Source organism: Musca vetustissima, unplaced genomic scaffold (assembly GCF_032173495.1).
Source record: "Musca vetustissima isolate MV318-11 ecotype Yass unplaced genomic scaffold, APGP_CSIRO_Mvet_v1 utg8556, whole genome shotgun sequence".
NCBI classification, from domain to species: domain Eukaryota; kingdom Metazoa; phylum Arthropoda; class Insecta; order Diptera; family Muscidae; genus Musca; species Musca vetustissima.
In genome coordinates, this window is record NW_026881941.1 from 338831 (window position 1) to 350664 (window position 11834).

Consider the following 11834-nt stretch of genomic DNA (forward strand, 5'->3'; position numbering starts at 1 on the left):
GCAGTTTTCCACCAGAGTGACTCTCAATGACTCGATGTGCAACGTTAACAGTTATTGTTTTGTTTGTAAAATAAAATTGTTGTGAGTTATTAATAAAATACAATATATAAAATTTATGGATCTGAATCAGGTTCATTGCGATTTTGAAAATATTGATTCACAAAAGAACGACGAAGATTTCAAATTCTATTTATCTACTCAAACACAGTAACATATTCTTATCTGTTCTTTTTTTTAGCTGCACTTGCATTTCGTTACATGAAATGTAATCGAGTCACTCATTGTCGTTGTCGTCGGAATACACTGAAACCCACCCATAATCCAGAATGTCTAGCAACAGCAACTACGAACGAGATAAGATTTTCAAGTCATGGTCCGGAATTAGTGAGCTGGCTCTCATTAAGGAGGTAGCCACAAAAGGTGAACATATAGACTTGTGCATTTCATATTGGGCCAGGAAAAGAAAAATGCCCATCAACGATTACGAGTTGTTTTTCCATGACATCGTTCAGACTTATGTGGCACGCCTTCTAAATGAACGACTGGTGTGCAAAGCAGAAATAGTCCTTCGAAACGTGCATCGGGACGTGAAGTGTTTCTATTACCAATTTGCATGTGAATGCAATGATTCGGAATTGCGAGAAATGCTTTTGGACCATTTGCGAAAAAAGAACCCCGACAAATTTGAGAGCGATATGCAGGACTTGCAATTTCATTGGAGCCTACTGGAAAAACTTAAGAAGTCCGATGTAATTATGGCCGATGTAAAGAAACACATGAAGCGTATAAATTTGGAATCCCTAATGGCATTAGACAGTGCGACAAAGCAACATATTATGATATCGCTGTACTTTGAAACACGCAACGAAAATTTGTTGCAGTACATCAACAAGTTTGTCCTCTGGAATTTCTTGATAGAAACAGGTCAAACAGAGGAGATAATATCATGGTGCAAGTTGCAGATACAGCCACAAGAAACGATTTCGTTAAACTCAAATCTTTCCGTCTTGGAAGAGAAATATACACAATGGTCCATTGAGGCAGAAATGTACGAATATGCAGTTCGATCCCTTGCCAATAAAAAGGATGAAGTTCTTCGTAACTTATTTGCATCGGCGGGATATTTTTTTCCTGATGAGAGAAGCCATGTGGAAACTGTATTGCAACGTATATGTATCAGCCACAGCATTCACAAAAATCGTGATTGCATCAGATCATTGCCAATTGGTCAATATATCTACGAGCGCGGGTTCTACCACCTTCTATTGAATGAATTTGTTACAGTGCGACAACTTGAAGAAATGTTTGAAAGTATAAGCGATAATAGGGATATCCTTAGTCTTATAATTACATTAAAAACAAATAAGCTCGAAAATCTCGAGGGATTTAAAAAGGTTAGTATGACTTTAATTATAAACTTTATGACTTTAATGTAAAATCATTTTTTAAAAAACCAAATTATTGGAACTTCCACTGAAATCTACATAAAAATTCCAAATTGATGTCTACATTTTATCCTGTAAACTGTGTTTTACTACATCAAAAATAAAAATATGAAATTATATATTGGTATACATATATTGTGTGTACCCTACACAACTATACAATACACCCCGTTCCTTTTCTATTTATAATAATTTATACTCAAAGTACAGGTAGCAATTATCGATAGGTCGTTAGAAATTTGGAATGAATTTGCCTGTAACAAGGGATATTGTTTTTAATGAATTTTCTTTCTTTCTTCTTAGATTGTTTCCAGTACCACAAAATATCTGGAACATATTGATTCAAACGAATGCAATAAATGGACATTGGCGACACTTTTTGATTTTCTTACCAATCAACCGTCTTTGGCAAATTTACACTGTTCAATATCGTCGGGTATTTTGAAATCGTTGTCCTATCTCAAAGTGGTTTTGCATCATGAAAATAACAATACGGCCGTAAATCCGCAGAGTATACCCACGATCTATGACCTAATAAAAACATTCAAAGGTATCGATGTGCATCGTTTGTGCAAAGATGCTAATACGTTTAGCAAAAGTCGCAATAGCGATGTTGGGCCAGCGAATAGAAACAACCATCGTTTGAATTTTGTTCACTATATTAAACAATCGAGGAGCGCCTATGCCCTCTACCTCATGTTTGTAGAGCAACTTCAAAACTATGCACAGATAACTAAAACCCATTTGCTCACAACGTGCGAAAGTGTTTACGAGTTGGCGTTACAGACACCCATTGCCGATTCGGATGTCATTAGCCATTGCATTGCGTTTTGTGAAATGTTGGGCTTCGACACTCAGCAACTGAGATGTGTTCTGAGACTTCGTCGGTGTTTGCAGCATGCACACTATCCGAACGTATGTCCCGACAAGAAAGGCCTTGATTCAGTAATTTTTGAGGCTGAACGGTTGCTGTTGGATAAAATGTCCATTGAAGATGATACAAACATATTTCCCCTTATAGAATACAACACAATCATGGCATGCAAAGCCATCTGTCCGAATAGTACACCCAAAGAAAATGGATCTTTGATAATGCAAGGTTATGCAACTCGCAACGACTATTGGCACTTGTTGGTTTTATTACACTATTTTGAAATACCTTTGGAGCAGATCAAATCGCTTGTGAAATATTTCAAGATTCCCTCAATGGGAGACCACTTTTTGAGGGCATTATCTTCATTTACCAATAACAGTTCTGAGGGCCACACCATGAAGCGACGTTCGAGTGTAACAAAACGTCAGCTGCAATCCAACAGGCAAAAAAAGTCTACTGGAGATAGACGGGCGATTAACACATCTGTAGAGACAATGACATCTTCAATGGCATCCGGAAATGATCTTCCAGGTGCTGGGAGTGGTTCGATGTGCCAAAATAAAAATATATTTGCTGATTGTACCAATGGTAGCCCCGACATATTCGCTTTGATTTTGTTGAATTTGAACTCTTGCTATCCCTGTACAGAACCGGTCCTGGATGTGTCTACATTTCTACAACACTTGCAAAGTAGCAACGCCGATGGCAAGGACTCTGCCTCAGCTATTGTCAACTTTCTAAGAACCGCAGTAGAACAACGATTGCCTATAATGGCTGTATTGGCCGCCTCTATAGTTTCTGGTGACACCAATGGGGCACACGTGGAATGGTGTTGGTTAGTGTGGTTGGCAGTCACAACAGATCAATGGAGCCATCTCCAACGGTTGGCCAATAGCGTACAGGAATTTCCCTGGAATCTCATGGACCATTTGGTTTCTCAAAATCAGATTACGGCAATTGTCCGAAGCTTTGAAATTTTTCTTCCGGATAATGGACTGATTCATCTATTTCGATTCCTGCAACTATCGACCCAAAATGAATTCGGTGAAGTAAACGTCCATGAGCTGCGTTTGTATTGTTTGGCATGGAGTAATGAAGAAATTCGTTTGCCACTAAATTTCCGACCTCAACGTGAAAAGCTGATGAAACGCACAATACGTCTGCTATTGTTGCACACCCAGAGTAACTTTGAATCCGCTGTCGATCAGCTTAAATTTCTCAGCTGTGTATGCAAGTCGGGTCTGAGTGATATTACCGGACAACTGGACTTTTGTCTGTTAAAACAATTCTGTGATATTCTAATGACTGCCAATGGTTCGATGACTCAACGTTTTCCTTTGAATTTCATCCAGTTGCTACACGGCGAACAAGCTGATGCCAAGGAATATGAGCGAATTTTGAACTGTGTATTAGCGGCGAGAGAGTATGATATTGCCGTACGTCTAGCTTCGTTACTGCACAAGCCCATCAGTGACATAATCTATAGTAAATGGGTGTCTTCCTTGGAGTCCCAGTTGGAAGTCCCGCCATCGGGTAAATTCGATAATTATATATTTCCATTTGAGCAATACGAAAACGAAGTAGCGGCCCATTCTCTACCACCAGAAACGTTAGTGAACTTCTTGCTTTATGCCTCAGCCCATTTGCCAGATCACGCTTACAAATCGCGCTACACGGTTTTGCAAAAGGCCTTAAACGTCATTAAACATCACCATCTATTTCCGAACGAGTCATTCGACCGCGATCAAATAGAATACGATATGATTGTGAACTATCTGTTGCTGGACGAGGTGGAAATCGCTGAATTGAGATTATATCACTCTGAGTATTACGAAGAGATCATGCTTTCCGAAAGAAGGGTTCTCTACAAAACGTTTTTGGAACTGAAAGAATTAGCCGGAATCGAGGATTTAAATATAAGTAATAAGATCGAATTGAACGATTTGCAGACCAAACGGTTGGAATCATTGTTGCACCGCTTACTGGATGAGGGTGATATTGTGGAGGCCTTACGCCTGCAGGAATTGTTCGATATAAGGCCGTTGGATTTGCGCTTTATAGTGTTCTGCATGGCATTGGCTGAATCCATGTCGACGGTTTATTGTATGTCGGCCGATGAGCGCCAGTTGCTGAGTGTTGTTGAGCGGTCGTCCTTTTCCAAATTCACCAAGAGAACGTTGTGCTCTGCACCAGGATTAGGAGGAACTGGCGGCAGTGCTGGTGCCTATCTTTCCGATAGTTGTTCGACGCTGGAGTTCGAAGAAATTCCATCGAAGGAGAAACAAGAAACACTGACAATACTGCAGGGCATTGCATCCAAGTTAAAGTATGGAGTGAATCTGGCAAGGCGCATCATCAGCTGTTACCGAGCCGCCATGTATCTGGACAAGGAATATGTCGATGTTTTACGCACCAAAGATGTGCACATTCTGCTGCAGAGTATAGCCGAGGAGGGATGCTTGCATCGTCTCTTAGTGGTCAGCGACATCCTAACATCGACACATATGGAACCGAAGGAAATAGCAGAACTCTTGGCATTTGAAATAACCACTGCCATTGTAAGGCCACGATTCTATATATTTAGTCCAGATCAACAAGGTAAGACTTCATTTCGCAATGCCGATCTCTGGGGTTACAATATCGATCGTGATCTACATTTGTTTTTGGAACTAACCCCAGACCGTACACAACTTGGTGCTTGTCTATTGGAATACTGTGATGCCTTAAAAGCCTATCGTAAATATCAGGACAACAAACCCTACAATTCCAATATCTATTTTGATCGTCTGGCGGAAATTATTGCTCGCTACGGGCTGCCAAACAACTGCGGTAATGCCAATAGCATCAATGCATCGGAGATTACATCGACTATCTCGAATCAACCCCATCCGCCTCAAGTCCTTTCGCATAAAAAACAAAATATTATTTACGTGGAACTCCTGATCAAAGCTCATCAAGCCTTCGTACACGAATGCTCCATGGAGGGAATCGCAAATGTGCTGAATCGTGCCAAAGCCTTAAATAACATTCTGGCCCAAGCGAAATCCTGGTCGCTGATAGTGCGTATGTTGACCGGCATCGGTCGTTATCGGGAAATGTATTTCTGTTTCGATACACTGATCGAAAACGAGCAGTTTGAATCGTTGCTCGGCCAATTTGACGAAGAAAAGACAATTGGTTTACGGCAAGCCATTTTATCATATCTACGGGAATATTGTTCCCCACAGCAGGGGAAGGAACTGTTCAAGTTAGCTGCTTTGCACTTTCTGATGTACAAGGATCTGGCTGAATTGTGGGATCAAGACGCTGAAGAAATTCAAATGAATGTCGATAATACAGCAAGCTTATCGGATGATGGCGATATAAAGAAACTGCGTTGTTCGCCTGAACTGATCGCTCAACTCAATAAGTCGCTCGAATATTATGTGCATGCAGCTGAAAACTATCTGCAGGATAATAAATTATTGTTGGCCCAAAAGAGTGCTGCCAAAGCTGAATTGACTGCGATGCAAATCGATTTGGTCAATAAGGGTATGGAAAAACCGGCAACATCTTCGGGAAATTATTTGTGCCCATGTGTTATTCAGCTGAAGTCTCGACAAGAATTTAAAAATTTAGTCAACGACACATTAAGGTAAGGAAATCGTTAAAATTACTTCGTAAAATATAAATTAATTTAGAAGTAAAAAAAGAGATTTTTTGCTGCGTAAAATAAAAACTACTGTGAATTTTATTTTCGATATTTATCACGTTCTCAACTCTGTTTCATTTTAGTGTTTCACAATCCTTAATACTTAGCCGTGCCTATGGTTACGATATCAACTGGTCGGAGGCACTTCTATCGCAATACATAATACAAGCAAATAAATCGTATTTTAGTGATTTTCTACAACAAATTGATATCACGGACGATATTATAGAGAATGTCATTAAGGGGCAAGTGTTCAATTATTTTTTACAATTTTTTTCTTTATAATTCAATTATTATTGTTTAATTGCAGATTCCAAGTTTACGGCAAACAGAATCGAATAACTAAGCAAATGGATGAGAATATAGCGCAATTGATTGAGATGGCTTCATCAATTACAATTAAATATAAATTGGCATCGTTGCTCACCCTTAAATCCACCATACTATCCTTAATAAATAGTGAGAGTATACACTTTTTAAGGGACATGAAATTTGGTCGTCGAGAGGAACACCGCAATACTTGATCGAATACATGTAATGTTGATATTTGTAAAACTTCATGAAGTAAAATATCACCCAAAAGTGGAATATCGCAAGAGATTGCCAAGTGAAAATCAAAAGTGGCCTATGCGTTCTATAAAAAATATTATTTACGTGTTAATCCTAAAAGGTGTTGCCGTAATATTTTGTTTACTTTCGACCGAAAGTTTTCTAGTTTGCAAATATTTAAATTTTTAAAAGAAAAATCATTACCAAAAACCATATTACATAGTATTTGGTTAAATTTAAAATACATACATATATGATTGTTATCTATTTACTCATATATTTTTATACACATATATATTATTTATATCCATTAAAACAAAACTAAAAAATTACAAATATTGCAATTTTTATAATCTCTGACATAGTATGAAGGTCTTTGATGTTCCGTAAGTACATATCTCGAATCCAAACGAATTGCGATACATTTACATTGTATTGGATTTCGTTAATACAGTGGGATTAAATTGCCAATTCGATTATGTCGATTGTTGGATACCACAAATTGCTGTTCGTTCAGTTAGTGCATTAGGATTTAATGCACGGATTGAAATACTTTTAAGAGTTTTTTAAGAGCTATCTATTTTTCTAATGCATGAAAATTTAATATTTTATACAAATCCGAGTTAAGACACATATAGTCTGTTCCCTTACTGCAAGAATCTACTAGTTTTTGCCATTGTTTCGATATCACAAAAGAAAATTTCTTTTCGTAGTAAAAATTAGTAGATTCATGCTGTCCCCGAAAAGCACAACTAACTAATGAAAAAAAAGAAATTATTTACAATTTAGTGTAGACATCTTGATTGCATTTCTTTGTGTGGGACGCTGACATCTTTTATTATTGCCACATTTAAATACATTTTGTAAGATACAAAGGGTTATGGTATTTTGTGTGGATAATTATATATTTGCTTTCAATGACCCATTTTTTTTTTCAAAAATTTATGAAAATTCTCAGAAATAAAAACATTTCAAATGATGTCTTGTGGATTTTTATAGAATCAAGTGATCATTAAGATTTTATCTAATCTTATGGTATGTTCCCGTACTGCAAGAATCTACTAATTTCTACAATTTTTTTCTTATTAATATTGAATATGAACTTTCTTTATTTCTATACAAGTGTTTGTGTTTGTACAAATGATGTTGTATTTTATTTAATCAGATCAAAAGAACATATTTATGTATGAGTATATAATTTTATTTCAGCTCTAATTACTCTTTACATCACCATAAAAGGCAGGCAATTCTGATTGCAGCCTCAATAGGCGTACATATGTAACCAAACGCCAGTCTTGAGAGGCCTCACTGCCCTGAACAAATGTTGACATATACGACACCAACTCCTGAGAACCATCCTGATCCAAATCTTCAATAAGCATTGAGTTCTCTTGATTATTTAGATCCGGTTGGCAGACAACGGTTTTTCGATCATTGCGACAGAACTGAACTATATTACTTTGTGAGGTATTCTCGATGCGCGTTTCTGTTCCAATAAATAATACCAGTATTACAGATTCTGTAATCAGTTGCATTTTGTAGTCATTCATTAACAGACTTGGACCCGATGATTTTTTATTCGTCGCATTCGAGGTGGAAGTACTGCGTTTGGAACGGGGAGCTATGACATCGAAATCAAATGAGCTACGTTTATGTATAACGTGTTCGAATGCATCGTACTCCTCCTCATCATGCTTCAGTTCACGTTGATGGCCACTATGACGTTGATTGTCTTCTTCGCTCTGCACATGATTTTGTTTGTAAGTCTTGGAGGTATTGTCTTTGGTCGGACTCTTCGTTGACTTTGATTTCATTTTGGCCGTTTGAGTCTTCTGAGCTGTCTCATTGCCTCGTGGGTTGGCTGAGGTGTGACCACTTGATGATGATGATGATTCACTTTTCCATTTCCAAAACTTCATTACAAATCCCGACATGTTGGGCTTTGTGTTCTTAAAATGCCACTGAGCGGGAACCATGCCGTACATTCCACTGCTGGTAAAATTTCGCACCGTGTATGCCTTTCCATTGCGATTCTCACTTAGAATGAACGTGACATTGCAGTCTTCGGGACATTTGCCCCTATTTTCCACGATAAGTTCACGCCCGTTTAGTGAATAAATATTGCGTTGGGAGTCTATGTCTTTTCGTTGGCCGTAGTGGCGGTGTTGGGATATTTTTGAGGCAGGCACCAGCTTATGTCCCATAAGCGATTTATTTGTTATGAGAGAGAACAATTCGGCCAGCGTTTTAGACCGCTGGGCCTCGGTCTTGTTGTGAATGCAATTGAAAGAAACTGTTTGGCCATTTTCTAATTGTAGCTTACGCACAATATCGCATTCAATAACTTTAAAGCCTTCTCCTATCGGCTGACCGCTGCGTCCAGAAAGAATTCTAAGGAAATTCCGTTGAACCAGCTCACTTTTATTTCCGGCATCACCTTTTCTCGTCGAATGGCGATCTGAGGCTACGCTAGTTACCAATAAAATATCGAAAACTCCATCCCGATCCAAGTCAGGCAATATTATGGGGAAATCCAGGGCATCAACTTTGTGTGGCGAGCGCTCTTTGCAGCGCCAATGCCACTGTCCAGACACAGGATTTATTGCCCCCAGTTCACCATACTCATCGATTATAAGGCAGTCAGTCCGGCCGTTCTTGTCCACATCGAGTAGCGTGCAATCTATGGCCAACGGTTCGTCTTCCATTTCATCATACCATGCTACGGCTCCCGAACTTCCAATTAACGAAATAATACCGTTACGTTTTGAGTTATCCGGCCGGAATTCCGGGAAGAAGGCATCACCACGATACAAAAATATTAAATTGTTTTCCCAGCTGCGAACTCCTTTGACAATGTTCACACCTGCCTTCAGCTCAATTTTCGTATAATTATTTAGCCAGTTGTGTGTTTTGACGCGATCGATGGGTGCCGGACAAGCGCCATCTTCGCTGCACGGTATTACCCATACAAAGACAATTACGGTCAGTACACATAACAATAGCGAGGCAATGAAACAGCATCGTCTTGCCGGCGACATCGGTTCCAGCTGGATTTCCTTTGAACAACCATTTCCGCCGAGTATAGCCACATTATCTGCATCGGTTTGATTGCGCTCGTCGTATTCGTTGCTAAAACTGGAAAAGTTATTACCCGAATCGCAAGGACCGCCACTGTCGGATGGCATGCCTACGTCCGACATCATAACTGATCGTAAATAGGTGTTCTGCATGCTGCTATTGTGTAAGTTGTCCATTTTATGACCGTTGACTACAAAATACAAATTCATATAAAAATTAGTTAAGAAATTATATAAATATGTACGTATGTAAATAATGCATGTGTTTAATTTTAACGATATTTGTCGGTAACACAAAAAAGTTGTTAGAGAATTGCACTACAGAAAATATTAATATTTTACGAGAAATATTGAAGAGACCAATTCATAATATCAAAAAAAAAACTTTTTTTGATATTTTCTAGATTTGGATTTGTTAGTTCGCCTGAAAAGAAGAAAACGACAACCGCAGTAAAGTCGCACTTAAAGTAGAGCGGTATCCATTTCGTAGTTTCAAAAGTTAAGTTCAGTTGAAATTCTTACATTGAAAAAATGGATCGCTTAACTATTTCCACCACAGAAATAGTATCAGAACTAACTGAAAAAAAAAGTGATTCTGCCACAGACACGTATCGTGCAAAATTTTCTTCAGCGATGAAACACATTTCCCACTCGGTGGGTATGTTAATAAAGAAATTTGTGATATTTTGCGTTCTGTTCCAGAATCTCAATTCGCCGCCTGTGTCGCTGCCGTAAGATATGCAACATTATACAAGTATATTAAAAATACAATATACAGTGACAAAGTTGTCCATAGTTCTGGGCTGATAACTAAAAACACATAAGGTCGAAAAAAAATTATTGAAAGCTATTCATTATACATAGACTATGTTCTAAATATAAATTCCCCAACAACATCCCCTAAAAAATAAATGCATACATACATGCACACATATGTGTTTACATCTTTAAACAACCAATAACACCGCATACTGTGTAATAAAGACAAAAACAACATTCAAAACATTAAAAAACATACCTATAATTTTGGAATCTGTATTCTGTAATTGAGAATTTTGATATAAATTCCTTTCCAACTGACGTTGACGTTCAATTAGCAACTTACGACGATTTTGTTGGTATGATTTTGGCTGCAAATTTAAAGTGTTGGGCGGAACTCTGCCCTTCGCCTTTAAATTTAATTGTTGTGGTTGTTGCTGTTGTTGTTGTAAGAACAATTCTTGTTGCCTGCGGATCTGGTGATGTTTTGTGGAATTATGTATCTCTTCCTCAGATTCTGAATCGGACATTGCCTGGTTCAATGGAGCATAGATGCCCTGATGTTGTGGCGTTTCCATTGACAACATTTTAACTAAAAATAAAAAAATTGGAAATTAGAAGATTCATAATCGGCAAGTGTGTATACAATTGTGAAGGTGGAAAAATCAATAGTATTAATATACATATATTTTCTTTCTACTCACTATGAGATTAACAAATATGTTGCGTTGCTTCAGAATCATCCACATATTTTTTCGATTTAATGCATCAATTGTATTCAGACGTTTTGGTATTCGAATTTTCTAATGTGTTTTCGCAGTAACACTTTCAGTTACAGATATTTGCTATTTAATAGATTCATGCACCTTTTAATGTAGCCAAAATACGAAAATATGGGAGCGGAAATGTATGACGGTAATTTTATACACAATTCCATGAATGGTTGTATATTTATGGCCTAAAACATACAACCAAATGCAACTATGTTGTTATAACAAAAATGAAGGAAGGTGGAGACTTCAGCTTTTACGTATGACAATCGAAAGGTATTTTTGCCGCCAAAAAATCAATTTAGGGTTCCCTAAACCCTTTCTAAACGAAAATGTATTCGAATAAAAGGGTAATGAATTCGTTAATTCTCTATTTTATAGATTTCTGATGGAAATATTAATAATAAATTCCGCTCTCTTCGATATAAAATTTTCTACGGCAAAACAATTCAGAACAGTTGTTTTCTCATTATGTTTAGACGTTTTAGTAATTTTCGTAACTGGTGATGAAGCAGAAATTTTGCTAATTATCTTTAACTTCTACTAGTTACCAAATCATGTTTTAAACTGTACCCTGCCTGCGTTCGCTAGTAAAAATGTTGGCATATTTATTATATAGTCAGCTACAGGGTGGCCCAAAAAAGACTGAAGGACTTAAGATGGTTATAT

At 37.7% G+C, this 11834-nt stretch overlaps 2 protein-coding genes across 2 annotated transcripts; one reads left to right on the top strand and one right to left on the bottom strand.

Moving 5' to 3' along the window:
• The first annotated feature begins 326 nt into the window (after positions 1 to 326).
• LOC133328038 (uncharacterized) lies at positions 327 to 6534 on the top strand. The gene is made up of 4 exons (XM_061536587.1): positions 327 to 1394; positions 1749 to 5953; positions 6094 to 6255; positions 6321 to 6534. The coding sequence occupies exons 1-4, from the start codon at positions 327 to 329 to the stop codon at positions 6532 to 6534; spliced, it is 5649 nt and encodes a 1882-aa protein (XP_061392571.1).
• Positions 6535 to 7770: 1236 nt separating this feature from the next.
• Positions 7771 to 11210, bottom strand: LOC133328042 (uncharacterized). The gene is made up of 3 exons (XM_061536590.1): positions 11100 to 11210; positions 10697 to 10987; positions 7771 to 9800 (listed from the first exon to the last, which is right to left on the bottom strand). The coding sequence occupies exons 2-3, from the start codon at positions 10980 to 10982 to the stop codon at positions 7771 to 7773; spliced, it is 2316 nt and encodes a 771-aa protein (XP_061392574.1). The 5' UTR covers positions 10983 to 10987; positions 11100 to 11210.
• Positions 11211 to 11834: the final 624 nt, after the last annotated feature.

Bases quoted from the DNA above. Each gene is read 5' to 3' on its own strand.
- LOC133328042 (XM_061536590.1), bottom strand. From the start codon at position 10,982: ATGTTGTCAATGGAAACGCCACAACATCAGGGCATCTATGCTCCATTG. The intron at 9,801-10,696 runs ATCAAAATTCTC...TGGACAACTTAC, and splicing joins TCAGTTGGAAAGGAATTTAT to ACAATAGCAGCATGCAGAAC.
- LOC133328038 (XM_061536587.1), top strand. From the start codon at position 327: ATGTCTAGCAACAGCAACTACGAACGAGATAAGATTTTCAAGTCATGG. The intron at 5,954-6,093 runs GTAAGGAAATCG...GTTTCATTTTAG, and splicing joins TTAGTCAACGACACATTAAG to TGTTTCACAATCCTTAATAC. The intron at 6,256-6,320 runs GCAAGTGTTCAA...GTTTAATTGCAG, and splicing joins ATAGAGAATGTCATTAAGGG to ATTCCAAGTTTACGGCAAAC.